The sequence below is a fragment of the Cetorhinus maximus genome, chromosome 18 (genome assembly GCF_964194155.1).
Source record: "Cetorhinus maximus chromosome 18, sCetMax3.hap1.1, whole genome shotgun sequence".
In the NCBI taxonomy this organism is placed as follows: domain Eukaryota; kingdom Metazoa; phylum Chordata; class Chondrichthyes; order Lamniformes; family Cetorhinidae; genus Cetorhinus; species Cetorhinus maximus.
In genome coordinates, this window is record NC_135896.1 from 13,916,394 (window position 1) to 13,943,680 (window position 27,287).

The 27,287-nt window shown below is 47.0% G+C and overlaps 1 protein-coding gene across 1 annotated transcript in view; it reads right to left on the reverse strand.

The window, feature by feature from the left end:
• LOC144692949 (latent-transforming growth factor beta-binding protein 2-like) overlaps positions 1 to 27,287 on the reverse strand; it is a 662,780-nt gene that overhangs the window by 423,145 nt on the left and 212,348 nt on the right. Inside the window, exon 7 of the mRNA XM_078562124.1 lies at positions 17,290 to 17,552. Within this exon, the coding sequence (XP_078418250.1) occupies positions 17,290 to 17,552 (263 nt within the window). The remainder of the gene's footprint in view (positions 1 to 17,289; positions 17,553 to 27,287) is intronic.

The window sequence follows — 27,287 nt, forward strand, 5'->3', positions numbered from 1 at the left end:
GATAGAAGATTGGCTAGATAACAGGAAACAGAGAGTAAGCATAAATGATCATTTTCTAGTTGGCAAGATGTAACAGGTGGTGTGCCACAGGGATCAGTGCTGGCCCACAACTTTTTACAATTTGTATAAATGACTTGGATGAAGGGACTGAAGGTATAAACAAAAAGCTAAAAGCTACTGCGGATGCTGGAAATCCAAAACAAAATAAAAACAGAATTACCTGGAAAAATTCAGCAAGTCTGGCAGCATCGGTGGAGAAGAAATCAGTCAATGTTTCGAGCCCTCATGGCCCTTCAGCAGAACTGAAGCATAGTTTCTCCCTTGTTGAAACTATGCTTCAGTTCTGCTGAAAGGCCATGAGGGCTCGAAACGTTGACTGATTTCTTCTCCACCGATGCTGCCAGACTTGCTGAGTTTTTCCAGGTAATTCTGTTTTTATTTTGACTGAAGGTATGGTTGCTAAATTTGCTTACCAAAGATAGGTAGGAAAGTAAGTTACGAAGAGGTCATAAGGAGGCTACAAAGGAACATAGGTAGTTTAAATGAGTTGGCAAAGATCTAACAAATGGAGTATAATGTGGGAAAATGTGAAGTTGTCCATTTTGGCAGGAAGAATAAAAAAGCAGCATATTATCGAAATGGTGAGAGAGTGCAGGGCCTTGAGATGCAGGGGGATCTGGGTGTCCTAGTGCATGAATCACAAAAAGTTTGTATGCAGGTGCAGCAAATAGATAAGGTGGCTAAGGGACTCATTGCTTAATGCGAGGGGAATTGAATGCAAAGGTAGGGAGGTTATGCTTCAGTTATACAGGCCATTGATGAGACCACATCTGAAGTACTGTGTACAGTATTGGTCTCCTTATTTAAGGAAAGGTGTAAATGCTTTGGAAGCAGTTCTGAGAAGGCTTACTAGACTAATACTTGGAATGGCAGGTTGTCTTACGACAGAAGATTGGACAGGCTAGGCTTGTATCTGTTAGAGTTTACAAAGAGTAAGACCTGACTTGAGTGAAGCATACAAGATCTGAGGGGTCTTGACAGGATGGTTGTGGAGGGGATGTTTTCTCTTTTGGGAGAATCTAGAATCAGGGCTCACTGTTTAAAAATAAGGGGTCGGTCATTTAAGACAGAAATGAGGAGATTTTTTTTCTCAGGGAGAGTGGTGAGTCATTGGAACTCTCTTCCTTGAAGGTGATGGAAGTAGAGTCTTTGAATAATCTTAAGGCAGAAGTGAGCAGAAACTTGATAAGTAAGGTTATAGGGGATGGCGGGAATGTGGAGAAATCAGATCAGCTATGATCTTATCGAATGGCTTGAGTGGGCCTACTCCTGCTCCTAATTAGTATGCATGTCTTACAATCACAGTCAGGGGAGGTTGGTTGGGGTGAGGGTGGAGGCGCAGGGGGATTGTTTAAGAATGGTAGGTGGAGCATTGGCCCCCAGAGTCTTTGGATGGAAAAGTGCCTAGCTTCCACTAGGGGCAGAATTTTCTGCCTGTCGGGTGGGCGGAGCAGGAGCGAGCACGGGCCCAATCGGCGCATTCGATTGGGTTCGCGCTGCCATTTTATGCAGGTGGGCCAATAAAGGCCCGCCCAGCGTGAATCGTGGCTCCTGAGGACAGCGGGAGTGGGCAGACGGCGGCAGGACTGCAACAACTGCCAGGTTCAATGGCGACCCAGCAGCCTGTTTTAAAAAGTTGCTGCAGCCTTTCAAAGGCTGTGAATCATGCCCAGTGGAAGGGCTCCCCAGAGCGCTGCTGGTGAGCAGGCCAGGCAGGAGGGTAGGGCAGGGGGCACTGTGCCCCTCATTTTTCAGATGATTGCCTTTCTGCACTCCTCGAGGAGGTGGCAGCATGGTGGGAGGTCCTGGTACCCCAGGACAGGCGGAGGAGGCCCCCTACATGGCCAAATGTGTCTGGGAGGAAGTGGAGTAGGTGGTGAGCTCCAGCGATGTGGTGCGGCGCACCAGGATCCAGTGTCACAAGCGCTTTAACAACCTGTTGCACTCAGGAAGGATGAGTACCATGTTGGCATTGGTCAATTAACCCAGTAGCTATGCTTTCCCCCCTGGTGCCCCCCGCCCCAATGCCACACCACCTCCCCCCCACCCCACTCCACCACCCCCCACCCCCACCAAGTCTGAGTGTGGTGACTGAATTGAATCATTGACGGCATATGTCCTTCGCTGGGTGGGCCAGCAAATATTGCCCATGTCGAGGTCACCCTGAGAGGGTGGTGAAGAGATGGGTTCTTCCCCCGCAGCATGTGGTACACTGAGACCCACATTACTGTTTTGGGGGCAACCTGGAGGAGCTGCACCTGGGTGCAGTGCTGGAACTCCAGGGCATGTCAAAGTCAGGGTGATGACATGCTGGGAGGGGAGCTTCAAGGTGGTATTGGCACTGATTGATCTGCTGTCCTGTGCGCTCCACCTGCTTGCGCCTCCTTGCTATGGAAGGTTAGGCCGTGTGGTGCCTTATGTGATGTAGGCAGCATTTGGTCAAGAGGGTGGGGGCAGGCTGAGCATCTTTGTGTGAGTGTTCGGTAGCAGCTGGGTGAGGAGACACTGGGGCCCTGCAATATCACACTCTGGTTGGGGTGGTCCATCCACGAAGAGAGTCCAGGTACAAGTAGCACTAATCAATGTTCTTCTCTCCTTTTCAGGAGAAGAATGCACATAATGCTGCCAAGCGGGTGAGGACTGGCGGCGGCCTGGCACAGTTGGCGATTCTCAGCTGCTTCGAGCAGGAGGCCCTAGATTTGGAGAGGCGCCGTGCGCCCAGGTCCACAGGTGTCGGTGAGGCTGGGGTGCAACGGGCAGGTATGTATGCCCAGCAGTGAGGTCACCATTGTTCTCCCAGCAGCCATGGTATTGCTGAATGTTCATGATTGAAGTTTGCAACATGGCTTGACCATTGCTTATGGAAGGATGAGCACATAATGATCCATGAGACAGGAATGCACATTGACATTGTCTCCACGTTAACTGATCCAATGTCCTTGCTCTTCCTTTCAGCGTCAGCAGAGCAGGGCCGGGAGGAGCAGCAGCAGAGGCCCCCTCTCACACCTGAGGGCCCTGAAGTCTCACCAGCGTCACACCATCTCTGCCAGGCACACACCAGCGCAGATACTAGCACCTCGGTGGGAATTAGAACATTAGCTAATGTCCCAGGGCACAGCGGTGAGGGCACATCACAGTCGCTGGAGGAGCTGGTAAAGACAGAGAGTGCCCATGGCGCCAGCAGTCAGAGGACTGCAGGGGACCAGGCATATGCTCAGTCAGTGCCTGATGATGAGCCTCTGGAGTCGTCCGCGACGCAGCAAGCGCAGGAAATGCGGCCGGTTGTGCAGAAGCATCTGGTGGAGATACATGAGGCTATGCTTGGCTTGGTGTGTCCATCGTGGATGAGTCTACACGGACTATCGCCGAAGCAATGAGCCTCATGTCCGCGCGTCACACGTCCTCCATGGAGAGAGTGGTGACTCTCGTGGAGAGGCTCCTCCAGGAGACCCATCAGGGCTTCTTGGGGATGCAAGCATTCACATCGGCATTGACCTCAGCTGATCTTTGCCAATGTGGGACATGGTCTGGGCACCAAGTTTCCCAGCTCGGTGCTCATCCACCCACAATAAGCAGTGAGTTCCGAAGCGAACTCACGTCGGCGCAGCAGCTGCCTGTCGGCTGTGCGGGTTCCTCTCAGGGCGCTCCGGATGAGGGCGGCAGCTCCTCTGTCCCTCTGTCAGTGACCGTTGCATCTGGTGAAGCTGCGGCGACTAGGGAGATGCCAGCTGTGGAACTGGCAGCTCCCTCCCAGGAGGGGCAAGCAGAGGCTCCAAGGGCCAGAGGATGACTGCCAAGGTCATCGAGGCCAACAAGGACAGCAGAGTCAGCAGGCTGGCTCAGATGCCACTCCCAGGGAGGGGTCAGCGCCAAGATGTAGCACCCGAAAACGTAAACATAAGGCACCTTAGGCACACCACGGGTTTATCACTGGTGCTTTTGTGTTGGCCCGCAATTAGGTCTTTATGAGTTTGGTGTGATTTTTAACACCTTTGTCATTTTGTTTCATTCAGTTTCTTTGGTTGTAATATTAAATTCGTGTCACCATGGCTGAGGGTGCCTCTTTAGTTCTGCAGGTGGATGGTTTCCAAAAATGTTATGAGTATTTTGGGGGCATTCAGCTTTATTAACAAGGACCTTAGTTAATGTTCCTAACCTGGCAGATTTTGCACTTAGCTATCAAGTATGGAGCCTGCAGCCCAGGCTTGTCCTGGAGGTCCATATGTGGTGTGCTAGCTGAAGGTTCGTTGGATTAAAGCCTCCCGAGTGTCCCTGCCTCCCTGGAGTATGCCCGGGTCAGCATCTAGCCCCTCAGCATTTCCCTGTGCATGCTCATCCTCGGACGCACTGCTGGACTCATCATGTGCAGCCAGAGACACTACGTCAACATCTTCATCGTCCACAGTGTCCCCACTTTCCAGCGCAAGATTGTGGACAGCGCAGCATGCAACTACTATCAGCGACACATGATCTGCGGGGTACAGGAGTGTGCCCCCTGAGCGGTTCAGGCATCAGAAGTGCATCTTGAGAAGACCAATGGCTCTCTCTACCACAGCCCTTGTGGAGGCATGACTCCTAATGTATTGCTGCTCAACTTCTGTTCCTGAATGAAGGAGCGGCGTCATGAGCCACCTTCTGAGTGGCTAGCCCTTGTCACCCAGCAGCCATCCATCAAGATAAAATCAAAATACTGCGGATGCTGGAAATTTGAAACAAAAACAAAAATAGCTGGAAAAACTCAGCAGGTCTGACAGCGTCTGTGGAGAGGAAGACAATGTTAACATTTCAAGTCCGTATGACTCTTCATCAGAACTTCATCAGCCATCCATCAAACCGGGCTGGAACACTGAAGAGCCCCGGCACCTGGGAGTGTCTGAGGATGTAGGCATCGTGGGAGCTGCCTGGGTACCTTGCACAGACTTGCAGAATCAGCATCCTGTGAATACACACTATCTGCATGTTCATGGAGTGGAAACCCTTCCTGTTGACGAAGACACCGGACTTACTTGCTGGCGCCTTGATGGCCACATGTGTGCAGTCTATAGCACCCTGGACGCGGGGGAAGATAGCAATCGCCGTGAAGCCTCTGGCTCACTGTGTCTGGCTTGCCTGGTCCCAACGGTAGTGGATGAAGGTCAATGCATACCTGAACAGAGAGTCTGTAACCTGCTTGACACAAGTGTGGACAGCTGATTGGGAGACACCGCAAAGATCACCCACAGACCGCTGGAAGGAGCCAGAGGCATAGAAGTTGAGGGCAGCTATGATCTTTAGAGCCACTGGCAAGGGGTGTCCACCCACACAGTTCGCATAGATCTCAGGCCCAATCATCTGACAGATATAGTTGACTGTCTCCCTTGAGACATGGAGCCTCCTTCGGCAGTGCACCTCAGACATATTGAGGTAGCTGCTTCGCCGTCTGTATACCTTGGTAACAGGATAGTGGCATCTTCTGTGGCCCCTTCTGCCTTGGGCTACCTCTTGGCTCTGCACCCTTTGTGCCTGTGCCTGTCCTCCCAAAGGTGGCTCCCCTGGAGCCTGATTGTGCACTCCTAGCCTCCGCCCCCTTCCTGCCCTCCCTTCCTCCTCAGAGGAGGTGCCTCCAGTAGAGAGTTCAGCTCCCATTCCCAGGCTAAGGGAAGGCTTCCTGAAACCTGCAGGTTCAAAAAAGATTCCTCACTGCAGAGTGCTGACCTGAAGGTTGTGAGTCCAGTCCAAGCAGCTGGTATGTGTTGTGAAGTATCGCAGATCACACAGGCAAGTATCAGTAACTTTGAAACGCCAATATTTGACAGATCATGCTAACTGAGCCCTCTTATCTCACCCGTGGATGAGGATTATACAAATGTGTCCTACCTGCCTGCCCATTGCGCCTGTGTGCTGACCCAAAGATTGCACAGGCGCCGAAAAATTGCGGTCGATTGGCACCTCAAGGGCCTTAAGTGGCCGGTTAATTAATGGAGGGCACACATCGGAGATCAACGCACGCCCACCTAATGAAATATTGCGATGGCACACGGTGACGTCAGGACATTCGCCCGACGTCACCACACGTCATTTTACACACGGGCATGCGGGGCCTGCCCCCGCACACCAATGGGAAAATTCTGCCCTAGGTTTTTCTCCCACAGGCACAATCTAAATTAGGACTTCCCTACATGGAAACAACAGGTGCAAACATTTAATTCATGTTGTATAGCAGTTTGGAGGTCCAAACTACTGCATCATCAGGTTGTCACTATTTTCCTTGACATTGGCGCTAAAATACATTAGGAAACAACCTAAAAAGTGCTCAGCGAACATCTATTCTTGGCAGATTCATGAATTTTTTTCCATTAAATTCATTTGAATAGGGACATAAATATTTTAGGTAGAATTTTCCCAGACTGGTAGTGGCGTGATTGGGGATGGGCGGGGCAGGAAAATTGCAGAAAATAACGCCAGGTTGCAATATTAAGGTGATCCCGCCACCTTGTAGCTTTCCCAGGGGCAGTGGGGAACTTCCATGGGTGAGGTGGAAAGTCTATTGCAGTATTTCAAAAGGCAGTTAGGAACGAATTTCTGCATGGATTCCCTCTTTCCCTACAGCACAGGAATTCTACACTGACTTTACTCGGAGGTTGAAGAAGGCACGTGCACAGTGAGAAAAACTTCTTCAGTGAAAATGACGCGCTGGGAAAGTTCTGATCAGTCACGCAAACGAGCTCCAGCCTTGGCCAGGAGAGAGACTGCTGTTCAAAGCACTCCTTCTGTCAGGGAGTGCTTTTACTGCTTAATAGGAGCTTGCTAACTATTGGAAAGCACTTCAGCTATCCAGCACTTTACCTTCAGCTGCAATTCATTGCTACCAGCCTTCAGAGTGACATGGTGCAACTTATGCTGTTCCATTATCCACCTCTGCTGAGGATCAAAGTCAGGGAACTCACCACCGCCAACTGCTACAGCAGCAGCATATGCAATATTAGCAGCAGCACCAGCCACCTCCTCCTCAGCCGCATACCTCTCCACAAGTCAGAGGGACTAGATATCAAGATTCAGCTGGAGGGAGGTGAGATTCCCAACACAAGGTCTAAGGATAGAGAGTCAGCTCTCCCAACATGTCTAAGCACCAGTGCCTCAGGAGGCTCAGGTTCTCACGGCAGGTTGCTGCTGATATCTGCAGCTTCTTGGATCAAGGCCTTCCTCCCAGTAGAACAGGCGGGCATGCATTGCCAGTGACTGACAAGGTGCCTGGTGCTGGAGGCTAACCGCCCCTGTGTTACGACCAGGATGGGAGGAGTACACAGATGATCTAGATCCACACTCCACAGCTCGCAACATTAGTTTAAATGCTCAATTCACTCACCAAAATGGCCAACTGTTTACCTTCGCTACTGTTATGCAGAACAAAAGAGACTTTAACCAGGCTTCCTTCAATAAACTCAGAATGATTGATTTATTAGAAAACAAAACTTTTTTTTCTTTAAACAATTGCAGGAACTGGTTAACACACAATTGTACCCTGGACATATAACTACCAATCTCCTTTAAAAATATCCCAGCATGTGTACACACACACAAACCAGCAAATGACAAACAGATAGGGTCTCTGCAGAGATGGGCTTTGGAGCATGGGCTTTATGAAATAAAGGATAATGTTACCAGGGTTTCAATGCTGTTGATCTGGAGCTTCTTCGCTGGTCCCAGTCGATGTCTGAATTCTCAGCGTGGAGTAGAACGTAGGGGTGGATCAATCTTCCTGTTTCAGCTTTGCAAGTTTCCAGATGCAGGCAAGTTATACTCAGATGAGGATTCTCTGGTTGCAGGTTGATAACCACACGAGGCAGGATTTTACCATCGGCGAGCAGGGGTGGGGCCCACTCGCCGACGCATAAAATGACGCGGGATGACATCGGGCAGAACTCCCGACATCATCCCGCCCCATTTAAATTTTCAGGAAGGCGGGGACGCAGCAAAATCAGCTGCGGGCCCGCCGACCTGTCAATGGCCACTTGATCACACAGGATCAATTAAGCAATTAAAGGACCTGCCAGTCCAACATTAAGGTTGGCGGGTAGGCCAGGAGCCCTGGGGGCAACTAGAAAAAACATGAAACCTCATCCAGCGGTGGGATGAGGTTTCATGTAGGGTTTTAAAAATTGTGATAAAGTTGTAATGGAAATTATGAACATGTCCCAACTCATGTGACATTGTCACATGAGGGGACATAGAGTCATAGAGGTCTACAGCACAGAAAAAGGCCCTTCGGCCCATCGAGTCTGTGCCAGTCAAACAAGTACATAACTATTCTAATCGCACTTTCCAGCACTAGGCCCATAGCCTTGTATGCCATGGCATCGCAAGTGCACATCCAAATACTTAAATGTCATGAGGGTTTCTGCCTCTACCACACTTTCAGGCAGTGAGTTCCAGATTCCCACCATCCTCTGGGTGAAAAAATTCTTCCTCACATCCGCTTTCTGTAAGGGATTTTTTTTTTTGTATTTTTAATGTTTTTAAAAGTCGAGACGATCTCCCTGAGGCTGCATTTAGCCTCAGGGAGATGAGTGCGCTCTTTCGTGCGCATGCGCGAAAGAGCTCACTCTCGATTTTAGGGCTTCCCCCCTGCCCACACAGGGAGCGCATAGCGCTTCCCTGCGGACGTCATGCTGGGCGGGCCTTAATTGGCAGGCCCATGTAAAATGGCGATGCGGCCCCGATCACTGGCAGCAATCAGGTCCGCGCCTGCCCGCGATTGGTTCAGCTCCATCCGCTCGACGAACGGAAAATTCAGCCCATGGAATTTCAGGCAAGGCAGGGAGAGAGCTAATTAGGGAAGCCTTTCTTCTTGGCTTATTCCTCAAAAGACTGAGTTCAAAACCAACAGATTCAAAACTTAAAGCTTGGCTGTCATGTGATTTTCAGTAAATCAGTAGCCTTTGCCTTCACCAGTTTTTCCCCCATCAATTAAAGTGATTGCAGTTCAAAACAAACAGCTCTCCCCTTCTAAGTACGATGCTGGTAAGGTGATTTCTTGGAAAAGGCATGCTTGTTGGCAATTCTAAGGTAACTTTGTTGTAAAATATACACCAGGTCAGCATTCAAGTGTCCAGATAATACAATGTCTCTCCATATTTTAAAAGAAAAATTTTGAAAAATATGATTCTTACATCTGCCTCCTCCTCACCCCCACATCTCTGCCTGTCGCCAAGTTGTGTGCTCTATCCTCCTGCAAGAAGAGAGAGCAGGGAGTTGTGAGTACTTATAATGTCTTATGCACAAAGGAGGGAAGGAGGGTGATCACGAGGCATGGGCATGAGTTGGTAATAGGCTGAGGATAAGTATGCGTGTTAGCTGCTCAGATGGGCATGTGCGATGCTTGCAGTGAAAGGAATGAGTGGAGTTGCAAGGTGTGTTTATCTGAGGTTGGTATGACACAGCAGTTTGGTAAAGGCTGTTATTTAAAATCCCAGGGGGAAATTTTAAACAACTGTCATAGCCTATATTTTCAATTGGTATGTTTAGAGTTGCCGCTCTAAATTCAGGAATAAGACCACCAGTTTTCGAGAGGTTTTTCTATCAAACTAAATGAGACATTTATTAATTTACAACAAATTAAACACATTAACATGGCTACAAATTACTACTATCATAACTTTTTTAACAAATTCCCAAATTAATCTCCATTAAGGTAACAATAACCAATCGGCTTAAACAGACACCAGGCAAAGCACTTCCACCTTACAAATTCAAAATGAGGTTCCTTTCAATTTGGTTCCTTATCAGACAGTTGTAGGCTTACAGGTTTCAATCTTACATGCCTCTGACCTGCAAACTCCTCTCAGGTTATACCTAGCCGTCCCTTCTGAATGCAAATTCTCGTTGTATCACCAGGCATCACTCTACCTCTTCTAACAATAAAACCCCTTTCACAGTGTCGATTTTATTAGTACTATAAACATCGTTTGGTGTGTCCTAGCTAGGTGCAAGATTTCACCCCCACTCTTCAATGCTCTATTCAACAAAATGCAAATGTCCCCTCTACCCACTGTTTACATCTCAAAGCTACTATGTATCAAAGCACCCAGACTAGCTGGCTTCAATCCAATTAACACACACACAGACTAAACCTCTATTCAAAAAAAAATTTCCAATAACATTATACACATTAATATCTCTTCCTGACAGAAGTGCGCTGTGCCAAGCCAGAGTGTGGGGATCAGCACTGAATATTTTATGCCACTCATCTATCATGACCTCCTGAGATCCTGGATCTTTTTGGTGCACGGTCTCCAGGCTGGAGGGAACACTGCTTGTTTGGAGAGACTAAAGCAGTAAGATTCCACCCTTAGGATCCTAAAATGGTCATAACACGGATGAAATCCAGTTTTACCACTTGGAAGAAAGTGTGGAACACATGCTAGCTAAATAGTCCAATTTTTCCTCCCGCCCTTTCCAACAGACAATGAAAAAAATGTTTCGATATTATCAATACAGATAAACTTAATAGATAGTCCAATGGCTACCTGTCTTTCAAGCTACTTTACTTCAAATGGTTAAGGATGATCAGTTTTCACAAATTCTATGTGGAATTCTGAGCAGTGTCAGCCATGGGTCAGCGGTAGTGCTCTTGCCTCTGAGTCAGAATGTTGTCGCTTGATTTCACCCCTATCTCAGCTAATCTGCTGCTGAAACCATTATTCATGCCTTCATTACCTCTAGACTTGACTATTCCAATGCATTACTGGCTGGTTTCGCACATTCTTCCCTTCTTAAATTTGAGGTCATCCAAACCTCTTCAAGCTTGGCCTCAACTTACAAAAATTCCCATTCCCCTATCACCTCTGTGTTTGCTAACCCTCATGGGCTCCTGGTCAAGCAATGTCTTGATTTTGAAATTCTCATCCTTCTTTTTAAATCCCTCCATGGCCTTGCCCCTCCCTAACTCTGTAATCTCCAACCTCACAACCCTATGAGTTACTTGCACTCCTCTAATTCTGGCCTCTTGTGTATTCTCAATCATAATTGCTCTACTACTGGTGGCCAGACCTTACGTTGCCTCATCTCTGAGCTCTGGCATTCCCTCCCTATACCTCTCTCTGCCTCTCTATCTCACTTTCCTCCTTTAAAACACTTATTGGGAGAATTTTACACCCCTCCCTCCACCGCCAGCGTATTTGAAAATAAAGCGGGTGGCTAGCCCACCATCTTCCTGCCCACCCCCATGCTGTCCTCCATATTATGGTGGACGGGTAAGGCATCAGGCAGCCCATGCACCCTTAGGCCTATTGAGGCCCTTAAGTTGCCAATTAAAGGCCACGTAAGGCCTCCATTCCAACTCCGGCACCATAACATGTTGGGCGGGGAAAGGCGACAGGAAGGCAGCCAGCCCACAACTTTAACAGCTCGGGCTAAAATGCGGGAAGGAAGGGTGGTAACTCCTTTTAGGGGTCCCCTATGCTCACCGGAGGCACTCCTCACTTTGTGCCTCCCCACAGCCTCCAAAGCCCAAACCGCCACCCCCCAACGCCCCCCCCACCTTCAATCCTTCCCCAACCAATATCCCCAGATCCCAGATTTACCTTTAAATCCGGCATTTATCTTTCTTATCCTTTGGACTGCTTGTAGTCCCAGCAGCCGCCATTACTATGTTCTAGGGCTGCTGGGGCTATTAGCCAGCAGCTCTTGAGGGTGTGGCTTCCTGTGTCTCAGGGGCGGGAGTCCCATTCTCATCTTGATAAGGCCATGCCCTGCATATTATCGATGCGGGGCAGCCCGCTTCGAAGTCAGCAAGCTGACGATCGGCGTTTCCACCAGGGATGATGGGGGAGGGGGCACTGAATACACAGAACCCCTCCATGCCCCATAACATCACCCCCTCTTTGACTAAGCTTTTGGTCATTTGACCTAATTTATCCTTATTTGGCTCAGTGTCAGTACTTTGTTTCTTAATAGTCCTCATGGAACGCTGCATTGTCCAATGGTACCATCTTTTGGATGAGATACTAAACCAAAGCCCTATCTTCTCTCTCAGGTGGATCCAATAGCACTATTTTGACAAGAGCAGTGGAGTTTTGTACAGTATCCTAACCAACATCTATTCCTTGATCTATATCTCGAAAAAAGGGTTATCTGATGAAAGGTCATCGACCTAAAACATTAACTGTTTCCTCAGATGCTTTCTGATCTGTTGCATTTTCTGCAAAATGCTTCCTTCTTTTTATGTTTTTATTTAAAGTAGGTTATCTGGTCATTTTCACATTGTTATTTGTGGGAACTTGATGTGCACAAATTGGCTGTTGTGTTGTCTACACTAGTGTCTATCCTTCAAGAGTATTTTATTGGCTGCAAACTGCTTTGAGACATTCTGAGGTCATGAAAGATGTTACATAATGCAAGTCTTTGTTTCTTTCCAGACACCAAAAATCTAAAATGTTTAAACATTTTGTGAGCTGCTACATTTCTGTCTTTCGGCATTTTCTTATTACTGTATATTTCTAAGCACTGCAGTTTTGAAACATAGAACAGTAGAATGCACAATGTAAACAATGAGAAATAGTCAATCTAAATTCATTTTTGGACAAGTTGCAAAAATGTTTCCACAGTCCTCAAGGTTTAAAACTCAAGAAATGTTCCTTCAAACAGAGCAGAATAGATGTTTGTAGAATGTCATGATCATCCACAAGGGATGCTGTTGCTATCTAAACACATACAAACATATTTTTACATCCTGACAACTATTATTTCTTAACTTCTCATGGGTACTGATTATAAACCTTGGCATTTACAAGGTAAATTCATCTTCACTTACATTTAATATTAGATTATATCAAAAGTGCCTCTTTTTTGACTTTCGCATTTTGATGAAACAGTAGGCAAGTGTAAGTGGGAATAAAATTAGTAGAACAACATACAAACATATGAACAAGGAGCAGGAGCAGGCCATTCAGCCCCTCGAGCCTTTCCGCTATTCAATAAGATCAAGGCTGATCTGATCATAATCTGAAATTTGCATCCCACCTACCCCCAATAACCTATCATCCCCTTGCTTACCAAGAATCTATCCACCTCTGCCATAAAAATATTCGAACACTCTGCTTCCACCGCTTATTCAGAAAGAGAGTTGCAAAGGCTCACGGCCTCTGAGTGAAAAAATTTCGCCTCATCTCTGTTTTAAATGGGCAACCCCTTATTTTTAAACAGTGACCCCTAGTTCTAGATTTTTCCACAAGAGGAAACATCCTCTCCACATCCACCCTGTCAAGACCCCTCAGGATCTTATAGGGAGAATTTTTACCCCATTGGGGGTGGCTGAGCAGGAGCAGGCGCAAGTAGGTGTGCAGCCGATTGCCACCCGCGATTGGCTGCACGTCGCCATTTTACGTAGGCGGGCCAATTAAGGCCCGCCCAGTGTGACGTGCACCTGGAAGCGCTTAGCGCTCCCTGTGCAGGTGGGGGGAAGAGGCTGTGTCGGGGCCTGCGCTCTTTTGCGCATACACACGTCAGAGTGCAGAAATCTCCCTGAGGCACAGAGCTGCCTCAGGGAGTTTAATTTCATTATGAAAAATTTAAAAAAATAAAGACTTTCAGACATGTCCCCTCATGTGACAGTGTCACATGAGCTGGGACATGTCAATGAATTTTAATTTAAAAATTTATTTGATTTATAAATCCTTCATGAAACCTCATCCTGCCCGTGGATGAGGTTTCATGATAAATGCGAAGGCCGCCTGGGCTCTTCACCTGCCCACCAACCTTAAGGTTGGATGGGCAGCTCCGTTAATTCTTTTAATTAGTTTTTAAATGGCCTTAATAGGCCTTTGACAATTCGGTGGTGCGCAGCCGACTCCGGTGCGCGTTTGCCGAACTGAAGATCTGAATGATGAACGGTGACATTGGGACACAAACTCGACGTCACCATGTGTCATTTTACGCTTTCGGTGAGCAGCCCGTCCCCGCACGCAGACCAGAAGATTCAGGCCTATATGTTTCAATCAAGTCACTGCTTTTTCTTCTAAACTCCAGCAGATACAAGGCTAGTCCGTCCAACCTTTCCTCATAGGACAATCAACCCATTACCTGGAATGGGTATTAATCTGGTAAACCTTCTCTGAACTGCTTCCAACACATTTACATCCTTCCTTAAAGAAGGAAGCGACCAATACTGTACACAGTACTCCAAATGTGGTCTCACTAGTGCCCTACAAGAAAATGGTGGTGCACTATTTGTCCACTTGCATCAATATGCTGAGTAATATTTCAAACTAAAATGGATTAAAGCAAATTAATGGATGATTTTGGTGTGTTAAAGCCTCATTAAAAGCTTTTTGTGAGAAATTCGCTTAGAATTAGTCATGGAGTATTGAAGAGGAAAGTTGAGTGTGGAATTCCTGTCCTGAGTCAGTTCGTGGAAGGGAAGATTTGGAAGGATCATTGCAATTTAATGGAATAGAGTCATAAAAATTAAATAAACAAATCTTTACAGCATAACAATTTTGCAAAAGTTGACATAATTTTAGAAATACGATTTAAATTTCACATTTTCATAGTGCAATAAACTTAGGCCGGGGTTTTCTGGCCCCGTCGCTGGTGGGACCTGCCGCGGGCAAGGCGGCGCCCCAGCCAGGAGTCCATTGACTTGCGGCGGGACCAGACGATCCCAGTGGCAGGCGGCTGTGGAAAATCCCACTCTTAGTGTGAACACTTCACATCTGCAATGACAATGTGGTCATACAGGATAAGACAAATGCTTGCTTATGGACAACAGATTGCATAGTTGGCACAATCATATGTCCAGCAGAACTAATAAAAATGAACCTTTGTGTTTTCTAAAGTATTAACTTTTCTAACAATTTTGCAGAGTTTTGTTGATTTTTGACTATCCCTTGAAAGCTAAACATATTACAGCTAAACACATTGATGTATCATGGATGTTGGCATGTAAGTTGAGCTTTGAAGCCTTGAAAAATCTTTCCAAAAATGTGGGGTCCACTTATAGGCCGAGTATAAAAGTGAACCGCCAGCGTGGCTATCGATGGTCATCACTTCAAAATGTTATCAGCATCCAGCACGAAGAGTGGCTGTGTCTTAAACTCCTGTGCATCTCTGCAATATAGTGCATATCGCCTACTTGATCCCTTGCACTCAGTTATAGGATAAATTAATACTGAATGTAAAGATACATATTCACTTCTTTGTAACACTGAATTTTACAGAGTTTGGCTTTGCAGAAATTGAAAATCTAGTGACCCTTTTTTGCGCAATTCTTACATTGAGTTCTTCATTTTTACAAAAGCTGGATACACACACAATAGCTGGATTAATGAAGAGTAGAGTAGCCATACAGTTTCATGTTATTTTTATTGCATGCGTTCCATTATTTCTTGAAATCTGGCTATTCCAATTAATAAATATAAACTTAGGAATCAGTGAGAATGTTGTGAAAGGAGACCACAGATTTCTCTAAAATGATCAGCTAATGACCTCCCTCAAATGTACTAATCTTTGTGGCATTGTATTGGATAATCTCATAAGTAGCAAAGAACAGGTGCCAGTTGTAAAAAATAAGCTTTTTGAAAAAAAAGTTGAAGAAAAAAAGAAAATCCCCTAGATATTCCCCTTTGCCAATAAGTTAAATCCTGGCATCAGCAACTGTCACATCACATTTTACAGTTTTGTTTAAATCAGATTGTTTAACCATGTGAGCCTACCACCCATCATCACATCTCCACCAGAAACACACTGAAAGGAACAATAGTACCTTTAAGTTTCTACTTATTATGGGAAAAGCACCCAAACGTATACATCAAAGAATATGGTAAAATTTACTCAAGTATACTATTTTGTACATACGGTTCAAAGCTGGCATATGTGATTCATAAAACCTTTGTTGATGCATTCATGCCTTGCAATACCTTAATAGGCAGTATGATGTTTTTATCACTTGAGTCTTAAGCATTGCCTGGATGGAGCAGGCTGCAAGGATCATAACACAGCCCATCATTTTTTTTTATTCCACAATTAAAATTATGAGCTGGAGGACTGAGCAGAGAAAGGAGAGGAGGGAGCAAGGCGAAGGGAGAACAGAGAGGTGAGAGGGAGGTAGCAGAGAGGAGAGGATGGGAGGGAAGGGGAGATAGTGGAGGAGAGATGAGGAAGAAGGGAAGAGGAGCAAGGCTGAAAGAGAGAAAAGAAGGGTTGAGGGGGGAAGGAAGGTAGGAAACAGCACAAAAGTTAAAAATGTTGGATGTGGAGGATGTCATTTAATGCATTGAGCCCTTCAGCTGGAGCTGTCTATTCATATCCCATTTCATTGCTCTTTTTCATATTCTTTAATAGTCTTTCTTTACAAATTCTTACCCAGTTGCAATTGATGCTATTATGATGCATTTGATGATTTATGATGATTTGGAAATGCTATGGGTGTTTTTCCAAACTCCCACCACAACTATGGTAGGAAACGTGAAGATCTATTAGGAAAACATCATAAACAACTACTTTTCAGTCACAGAATGGTGCACAAAGCAACTTGTGCAGAAGAAACTAAAGGAAAAACTTGAGGAAACATGCAATATTGATATGAGAGAGGTGCTGTGGCCTCATCTGAAGAGTCTCAGCATCCAGATTTCAGGGTTTAGGCATTAAAATAAAGGATTCTGTCCAAGCATGCCTTATATATGCAAGTACTGGGAATGTTTCTAAAAAGTTATCTGAAAATATGTAGTAGGTCCACACTCCCAACTCTGGTAATGTGCTATGATAAATGTGTGCATTGGTAATCCAATCCTTCCTGAGTGTCGCAGTTGCCAAAATTGAAATCTATTTTCCATTCACCTAATCTTTTAATATTTCTCTGAAATTTTATGCTTCCCTGAGCATGCCAGATAATAAAGATTTTACTGTAATTCCACAATTAATCAGGTTGGACCAAAATTTGGAAACACTTCTACACATGATGAGCGGTAGAAGTGTGGAAGTCTCTTCCACAAACAGCAGTTAATGCTGGGTCAATTGTTAATGTTAAAGCTAAGGTTCATAGATTTCTGATAACAAAATATATTATGGGATTTGGGACAAAGGCAAATATATGGAGTTAAGCCACAGATCAACAAAGATGTCACTGACTGGCAGAATAAATAGAGAAGTTAAATTACCTTTTCGTTCCTATGATACATGAGCAAGGTATTATGAGTTGACTTTCCTTATCCCTTATTTTCCTTTTAATTATATAAATTACAGATAATATCCTACCTGGCCATCAGCTGTTTCCTGGAAGCATCTTCCAACATTCATAGGCCTATGCTGTGGTTGTGGCTGCCCATTGATGTTTCCATTAGCATTAAGCTGTGATCTTTGCTGCACTGAATGGGCTGACTGTTGGCCCTGAGAATTTTTTATGCTGTTCTTGGCTGAAGCGTCTGGTGCAGTCTTTACTCTTGCCACTTGATGAATCTGTACTGTGGCCTCTGGTGGGTGATTTACATGGATATTAACCAGGGATGGGAGCATAACAACTGTAGGTAAGATGGAACCATGATTTAAAACACTTGAAATTTAGTAGCTATTTTTTTCCAAACAGTAATATTTTCTTTACCAACAATAACAATAACGATTGCATTTCAAAGTAAAACTTATCAAAGATTACATCTCAGGAGTAGCACATTTAGTCTACCATGTTTGCAACTCCTCTTCATCAAACAGGCTACAAAGTGGAAAATTGGTTGGGTTCGAAGATTATGGGGAGGTAAGCTGCATATTTTTATGAAGACCACCTGCTTTTTCATTCATTCATTTATACAAACAGAAAATGGCTGTGCACAGTCCTCCCTAGCCAATATTCTTCATGAAAGTTAGTTAAACGCGTAGCTGAATGATGTGGCAGTTATCTATCAACCAGCTGAAAGTAGTTGCCCTCAATAGGTGTTAATTACTGTAGTAGAAAGCTAAGTCAGCCAGTGAGTCATCAGAGCCTCGAGAAAGGCAAAGAGATTTTAAACTCGCACACAGAAAGAGGGATCCTTTTATACTCTTTCGAGTTATCAACAGTCACAGATTGCAACTCTTTGAGTACAATCACAGTTCTTGGTTTTCCGGGAGTGGGACATGAACCCACAACCCTCTGATTCAAAGGCAAGGGTGCTATGAACTGAGCCACAGCTGACATGTGGACATGAGACTATGCCTGATTGAGATGTAAATTGAATGAGCAGTTGAGAATTTGGTTCAGGTGGGAATTCAGCGCACAGGGGCAAAGAAGTGTTCATTTTTAGACTTTCTTTTCAGCCTCCAGTGGTTGGTGAGTTTCCTTCCTTGTCTCCAAGCTAGGTGAGTGCAACTTTCTATTACTTTATCTGTGTAAATTAACAACTTGGCTAACTAAATAAATAAAGTTGGACAGAGATGGCAAGGCCGGTGATGTGCCATGACTACAGCATGTGGGAATCTGTGGAATGCGCTGAAATACCAGACAAATATCTGTGTTTGCAGCTTAGGCAATTTTGGCTCCAGGTTGCTGAGCTGGAGTCTGAGTTGTGGACATTGCGGGGCATCAGGGAGGGGGATACTTTGTTCCAGGAGGCAGTCACTCCCCTTAGCTTGGGCAGGACTTCAGAGTTGGTCAATGGTCAGGGACAGGAGGATGTGACTGTGAGTCAGGCAAGTAAAGGGAGCCAGCATGTAGTGATGGAGGGGCTTCAGTCCCAGTACAAGGTGCTTGCTACCTGTGTAGAGGATGAGAAGGACTGCAAGGGGAATCAGCAGACTGACCATGACACCATGGTGAAGGATGCTATTCAAGTTGGGGGATCGAAGAGGTAGTAATAGGATAGCATAGTCGGGGGCTAGATACCGTTCTCTGCAGTTGAGAGCATGTGTTACCTGCCCAGTGCCAGGGTTTGGGATATCTGCTCAGGGCTGGTGACGAACTTGCAGTGAACAGGGAGGATCCAGTGGTCGTGATCCACATAGGTACCAATGACAGAGGTAAGACTAAGAAAGAGGTTCTGTATAGAGAGTATGAGGAGCTAGGCACTAAATTATGAAGTAAACCTCAAGCAATAATCTCTGGATTATTACGTGAACCTCATGCAAATTGGCATAGGGTAAATAAAATTGGAGAGATGAATCCATCACATTTCTAATTTTCTACATTTCTACTTCTCATTAACTCTGAAGAAAAGTCATACAGGCTCGAAATGTTGGGCAGAATTTTCCTTATCCACTGGCGGTGGGCATGTTCGGCAGCGTGAGTGGACAATATGGCAAGAAGGCCAAAAATGGGTTTCACAAACTTATGAAACTAGTTTGTAATCGTCCACTCAGCCTGTTGATGGTGGGCCGCATTTCCTGCCATCGGATGTCGGAAATCTCATTGTAATACATCTGCATATCGTTATAAGGCCAGCCACGGGAACCTTCACCCCACCCCCGCTGGATCGTCTGCCCGCCCGACCAATGTGTTTCACAACAGCATATGTAAGGAGTGCACTTGGCGGCCTGCATTTTGAGGGGAACTTGAAGGCGAGTGCACAGTAACATTGCGCAGCACAGCGCTCGCGAGGGTCGCTTATTAGACTTCAAGGTTGAGGCGACTTGGGGGAGAAGGGCTGCCCTGCAGTTGAGGTGATTTGCAGGGGAGGCAATGGCTGCCCTATGGTTGAAGGTAGTGCACAAGCACGTGTGGGGTGGAGGGGATGGAAGTGGCCACACATTAGAGAAACCTTGTATAAAGTGACCATTCCTCTGCAGCTGAGACAGTTCAGATGCAGCCACATTGACATGCGTGGAGTTGGGCTTCTAGCTTATCTGCCCACTCAAGCAACGCAGAGGCATGAAAGTGCCACAAAGTGCTCCAGAGCTTATCACCCTTCGGCACAGACTGCAAACTCATGAGCGTTTTAGTGCTCTGCAGAACAGTTGGACAACTGGGCACGTTGTACAATCTCCTTGCTAAAGCTGGCCATGGAGAAGTCACTGGTGGAAGTGCTCACTGCCCCTTGCAAAGTCATCGTCCTGGTTTGGACCAGTCTCCCCCATGGTTCAAGCTGACAGCACAGCCTTGCAGTCCGAATTAGGAGAATGCCTGAGCTGAGAGCACAATATGCAGCCCAGTGAGCAAACCTGTCGCCAATTGGTCAGGTGGAGTGGGGCAGAGAAGGGTGGGGTTCCAGGCAGTCATGCAGTGCACTAAACTCTGGCCATCCAAATGGTGGCCAGCACTCTCTGGGATGCATTAACGGCCTTCAGACTTAAGCAAGAGAGGTTCTTAGAACACCCAGGCTAACACATGCGTCTCTCTTTCATCCTGCAGGAGGAGTACATCAGGAGCATGGAGCCTGGCGAACTAGCTGTATGCCTCATGGCGTACAGAGAGCAGAGACAATGGAGAAGGGAACGACAGAGGCACCTGGCTGCACAGAGGGAGGAGCAGCACCGAGGAAGAAGGGGCGGGGGCGGTTGGGGTTCCCACACATGCCACTGAAGAGCCATGGCGAGTCATCGCTGGTCAGCACCTAGCTAGACCAAGAGCCTATAGACACCGTCTTTCATTCCTGCAGATAACTGAGAGCCAGTGTCGCTGAAGATGGTGCATGTCTAGGGAACTCGTTGGTCACATCTAACAACTGCTGCAGGATTTGGTGCCACAGGGACATGGAGGGCATCCATTGCCAGTGGCTCCTTTCAGGGCACCACAGGTGACCTCTGTGGCATATCAGAAGCCTCCAACCACAATTGCATCCATGAGGTCACGGGATGCCATCTTCACAAGGGCACACAAATTTGTGCATTTCGACAGCACCAGGAAAGTCAGGATTCAAGAGTGATTGGATTTGCCAAGACCTCGGGTTTCCCACAGGTGCAGGGTGTCATCGACTGCACTCATGTGGTGTTCAGATCTGCGTCGCAACACACGGTCAACTATGTCAACTGCAAGGGCTTCCATTCACTGAATGTGCAGCTGGAGTGTGACCATCACAAACGCATCCTGTAGGCCTGTGCATGGTTTCCAAGGTGTATCCATGACTCCTACATTCTCAGTCAATCACACATCCCTGACATTTTCCAGGGTCCACAGGGGCTGCAGGGTTGGCTCCTCGGGGACAAAGGCTACCTGCAGAGGGTGTGGCTGATGACACTCGTGCGGCAGCCTCAGACTGCAGCAGAGCAAAGGTATAATGAGGCAACTTGGTGGAGCAAACCATTGGGATACTGAAAATGAGGTTCTGGTGCCTGGCCCAGTCTGGTGGAGCCCTGCAATATAGTCCACAGAGGGTGCCACGCATCACTGACACCTGCTGCACTCTTTACAACCTTGTGCTGCAACGGGGAGAGGAGCTGGCTGAGGAGGAGATGGAAGAGCTGCATGTTCCCTTCGATGAGGAGGACGTCAACGCTGATGAGGGTGAGAAAGTGTTCGAAGGCAACAGTGATGGTGATAAGGCTCTCGCACTGGCCAGACGAGGCAGGCATTCTCAGGAGGCCCTCATAGCTATTAGATTTATGGAGGATAATGATGACATGCAGTGAGGAGACCCCATAGACCCTCACATTGCATCTATGAATGTTTGACTCCAGTCTGGCTTATGGCAGAGCACATACCCTCTGTGATAATGCGCCTATCATGGAGATGCAGTGGAGGCCCTAATAGTCGCTCGATTGCAGGATGATGACGACAACATGGAGTGGGGACACTTCACAGATCTTCATATAGCCTCTGAGAATGTCTGACTCTTGTCTGGCTGAGGGCAGCTCACTTGTGCTCTGTGATCAGGGTCATATCATGGAGAGGCAGCCATGAAACTTAAAAAGCACCTGACTCCTTTGTCCGCCTTCAGCACCTGGCCCCTTCAGGAGCATAATGTCACTGATCACAGGTACTGATGAGATGGAGACCAGCACAACTTAAAGGTGCTGAGAGCACACAGAGAATGAACTCTGTGACGCCTGCCCATGACATTCCAGCAGCAATGACAAGGGCCATCGAGGTGCAGGCATCAGTAATGTGCCCAGGGAATGTGAGGCCGGACCATCACTTTGGTCTGACGGCTGCACAAAGCACAGGGAAGAGGCCCTGAACTGAGAAACTTGCCTTTATCTTGGGCAGAAAGATTTCACATCGGAGTGACATGAACACTGCTCATCAGAACAAGGAGCCATAGGCAGGAAGACATTCTTGAGAGTTTATTTACAATAGTGAACATTATGTACAATTGATTAGCACCCGTGCCCAGGCTGGGCAACTAAATCTTAACCTTGCTAACCCTGTTTTTTGCTCCCCCGACATCCATAGCGGAGGTGGAGGCAGCCTGCTGACTGCTACGCCCTGTCTGTGATTACCTTGACAGTCGTCCTCTGGAGAACCAAGACCTGGAGGGCCCTGGCCTACTTTAGGGGCCCTGTTGTGTGGCAGTGGCGCCCTCCTTGAGCTGTGGAACTGGAGCTGCTGGGGTCACAGGAAGAGGGGATTCAGATGGGCCAGATACTCCTAGAGTAATCTGGGTGGATGGCCCCAGGGTGTGCACCTGCTGATCCTCCTCTCTATGGGTGCCAAAGGGCCCCTGATTGACTCCTAGAGAAGAAGGGGAAGCTGGAGTGAGATCGAACTGCCCCAAACCCCTCTCGTGTACACACTGTTGGACGCCAACTATGGCAGCAGTGACGGAGTTCAACCCGTGCAGCAGTGCAGGATCGACATCCTGGACCAAGGTCTCCATGATAGTCGCCATCCTACCAGTATTGACCTTGGTGTGTTGACATGCCGGTGCTATCAGCTCAGCCTGAAATTGGATGGTCTCCTCCATCGTGCATCCCTGCTTGATGTTCCAGAGTTTGCCTTTGCAGCTTCAGCAACTGTGACACGACCGAGTCCAGAGGCTCAGAAAATCTGACTTGGGCTCAGAAAATTTCTGGCCTCCATCAGTCCTACAAGTGCCGGGAATCTGGGAAGTCCCTGCCACCACCTGCTGTGGATCAGACAGTGTGGTGCTTTAAAAAAAAATTTTTTTATTCATTCATGGGATGTGGGCTTCCCTGGTTGGGCCAGAATTTATTGCCCATCCCGAACTGCCCTTGAGAAGGTGGTGGTGAGCTGCCTTCTTGAACCACTGCCGTCCATGTGGTGTAAGTACGCCTATAGTGCTTTTAGGAAGTGAGTTCCAGGATTTTGACCCAGTGACAGTGAAGGAACGGTGATATATTTCCAAGTCAGGATGGTGAGTGACTTGGGAGGAGAACTTCCAGATGGTGGTGTTCCCATCTATCTGCTGCTCTTGTCCTTCTAGATGGTTGTAGTTGTGGGTTTGGAAGGTGCTGTCAAAGGAGCTTGGTGAATTCCAGCAGTGCATCTTGTAGATGGTACACACTGCTGCTACTGTGAGTTGGTGGTGGAGGGAGTGAACGTTTGTGGATGTGGTGCCAATCAAGCGGGCTGCTTTCTCCTGGATGGGTGTCAAGCTTCTTGAGTGCTGCGGGAGCTGCACTCATCCAGGCAAGTGGGGAGTATTCCATCACACTTCTGACTTATGCCTTGTAGATGGTGGACAGGCTTTGGGGGGACAGGAGGTGAGTTACTCATCACACTCTGACCTGCTCTTGTAGCCACAGCATTTATATGGCTAGTCCAGTTCATTTTCTGGTCAATGGTAACTCCCAGGATGTTGATAGTGGGGGATTCAGTGATGGTAATGCCATTGAACATCAAGGGGTGATGGCTGGACTCTCTCTTGTTGGAGATGGTCATTGCCTGACACTTGTGTGGCGTGAATGTTACTTGCCACTTGTCAGCCCAAGCCTGGATATTGTCCAGGTCTTGCTGCATTTGGACATGGACTGCTTCAGTATCTGTGGAGTCGCAAATGGTGCTGAACATTGTGCAATCATCAACAAACATCCCCACTTCTGACCTTATGATGGAAGGAAGGTCATTGATGAAGCAGTTGAAGATGGTTGGGCCAAGGACACTACCCTGAGGAACTCCGACGGTGATGTACTGGAGCTGAGATGACTGATCTTCAACAACCACAACCATCTTCCTTTGTGCTAGGTATGACTCCAACCAACGGAGAGTTTTCCTCCTGATTCCCATTGACTCCAGTTTTGCTAGGGCTCCTTGATGCCACACTCTGTCAAGTGCAGTCACTCTCACCTCACCTCGGGAGTTCAGCTCTTTTATCCGTGTTTGAACCAAGGCTGTAATGAGGTCAGGAGCTGAGTGGCCCTGGCAGAATCCAAACTGGGCATCAGTGGGCAGGCTATTTGCTAAGCAAGTGCCGCTTTGCTTTGCTGATGATGGAAAGTAGACTGATGGAGTGGTAATTGGCCCAGTTGGACTTGTCACCAGATTGTGATCCTGAGGCTACTTTGAAGCTAGGCCTCACTGAGGTATGTCTCTCTGCGCTGGTGGAGGGTCTGGGTGAGTGCTGTGACGGGTTTCAATGAGGGTGCCTTCTGATTCCTCTTCAGAGGTTTCTTCAGGGCTTGATTGGAGGCCCTGGGTCATGGACATTGTTGGCTGTTTCCCAGATGTGCCTGCAAAAGCAAGGAAAGATAATTAGTGCACGGCAGGGGACTCCGGAACCGGACACATCACTCACATCATGGTTGTCTGGTGGATGTTGCATTGCTGGATCCTCACTTGGTAGAGCACTGCTGACCTCACCGTCAGCACAAGAAGGGTCCAGATCTTCGCTGGCCAGCTGGATGGCTCTATTTTCAAAGTCCATGAGGACCTTGATTTCAGGCATTCCTCCACTAGTCTGCAACCTCTCCCTCTTGTTTTGTGCCAGAATATCCTGCATGAATAGAGATGGAGAGCGTCTAAGCAGGACACCTGCCAACCAGATGATAATTATGCCTGGCCTGTGTGGGTGATGAGCGGTCCTGTGGACGGGATGAGGACATTGAAGGTATGTATGAGAGAGTGAATGGTGATGTCCCTTGAACTGGCAGTGAGTGAGTTCCCTGTGGATGTGTGATGGGTTTGTGAGTGTGTGAGCTGACAGTGATGAGAAGAGTGCCTTACCCTTGCGGAACGAAGGAGATGATTCATCCTCTTGCGGCACTGGGTGGCTGTCCTCTTTTGCAGGGCGTTGGCACTGACCACGGCAGCCACTGCCTCCCATGCTCGATTGATGATGTCGCTGCCCCTCCTGAGGCCAGGGAGGGGGTAGAGGACATCACGGTGGGCCTCCACGGCATCCTAGAGGCGCTTGAGGGACATGTCATTACTAAATCTAGGGGCTGCTGTCTTTCGGGGCCATCCTGTCTTCTGTGCAGTAGTTGTGGGATGGAAGCACTGAGAGGTGTGCGTGCGGCTGCACTTTAAATATGGCACCCGGCTTGATGAAGCAGCGAGGTAATGGCGTGGCGAGCGAATGAGAGCCCGCCCGCCATCAAAATGGTGTGTTCCCGGGAATGCATAATTAATGTGGCAGGTTTGGAATGATGCGGCGTGAGAAGCCGCCATTGCACCGGTGGTAAAATGTTTTCCCTGCCCACTACCGCATTTAGTGCACATCTGGGAAGATCCCACCCATTACCTCTGTTTCTCTCTCCACATATGCTGCCAGACTTGCTGCCAGCATTTTCTGTTTTTATATTAGAAAGATGAATGTCTGGCTCAAAGATTGGTGCGGGAGAAGTGGGTTCTGGTTTGTGGGGCACTGGCATTAGTATTGGGGAAAGCGGGGGTTGTACCATTGGAGCATTCTTCCCTGAACCATGCTGGGATCAGTGTTCTAGTCGGGAATTAGAGAGGGTTTTAAACTAAATAGTGGAGGCAAGGGATCAAGTTTGGGAAAATGTGGTAAATCAAAGTGTAGAGACAAGGCAAGAGAGAAAGGTACTAATATGGGAAAGAATAAACAGTACGTGGGATATTTCAGAATACACAGAATAGGCACATTCAAACGAGAAAGAAAAATTCCAAGGGGAGGACCCACCATCTGTGGTTAACTAAAAAAGTTAAAGATGGTATTGTAATGATACAGCAGTCAGGAAGAGATATTAATGTATATAATGTTATTGGAAATTATTGTATACATTAATATCTCTTCCTGACAGTATCAAACTTAAAGAAAAGGCATATAATTGCGCAAAGATGGTTCGCAGGTCAGAAAATAAAAAACAGCAAAGAATGACTAAAATATTTAATAAAGGAGGGAAAAATTAGAGTACGAGGAAAAGCTAGCTAGAAATATAAAAACATAGTAAGTGTTTCTACAGATATTTGAAAAAGAGTTAACAAAGTGGGCATTGGTCCTATAGAAAGTGAGTCTGTGGAATTAATAATGAAAAATGAGGAGATGTCAGATGAATTGAACAGGTATTCTGCATCGGATACAAGTAACATCCCAGAAACAGCTGTAAATCAGGAATTGGAAAGGAGGGAGGAACTCAAGAAAATTACAATCACCACGGAAGTGGTATTGAGCAAATTGTTGGAGCTGTGGGCTGACAGATCCCCGGACCATGACCGACTTCCTCCTAGGGCCGGAATTTTATGGCCCCATCACAGCGTGGACAAGGCCGTAAAATGTGGCGAGCCGTTCTAAACTCCATTGACGTCGATGGGAACGTAAAATCCTGCTGCCATAAAATTCCGGCCATATTGTCTTAAAAGAAGTTGGTGTATTGGTTTTAATTTTCCAAAATTCCCTAGATTCGTGATTCAAGGTTCCATTTGATTGGAAAATAGTGAATGTAACTCCTTTGTTCAAAAAGGGATGGAGACAGAAAGCAGGAAACTACAGGCCAGCTAACTTAGCATCTGTCATAAGGAAAATGTTAGAAGCTATTATTAAAGACATTATAGCAGGGCACTTTAGAAAAATTCAAGGTAACCATGCAGAGTCAACATGGTTTTGTGAAAGGGATGCGTAAAATGATTTGCGATGACGTCAGGTGTGCGTCTCAACGTCATCGTGCTGAGTAGCGATGTTTCGGTTGACGGGTGCACGCTGGAGTCGGCTGCGCGTCCGCCAATACATAAATGGCCTAAGGCCATTAAGGATTTAATTAAGGTTATTATAAACGCTGCCTGTCCGACCTTAAGGTTGGCGGGCAGGCAAAAAGGCCAAGCGGCCTTCGCTTTTTTCAGGAAACCTCATCCACAAGAGGTGACACAGTCACATGAGGGGACATGTTTATAAACCTTTTATTTAATTTATTGAACATCAATTCAATCTCCCTGAGGCAGCTCCGTGCTTCATGGAGATTGAAGCACTCTTTCGCGCGCATACGTGAAATAGTGC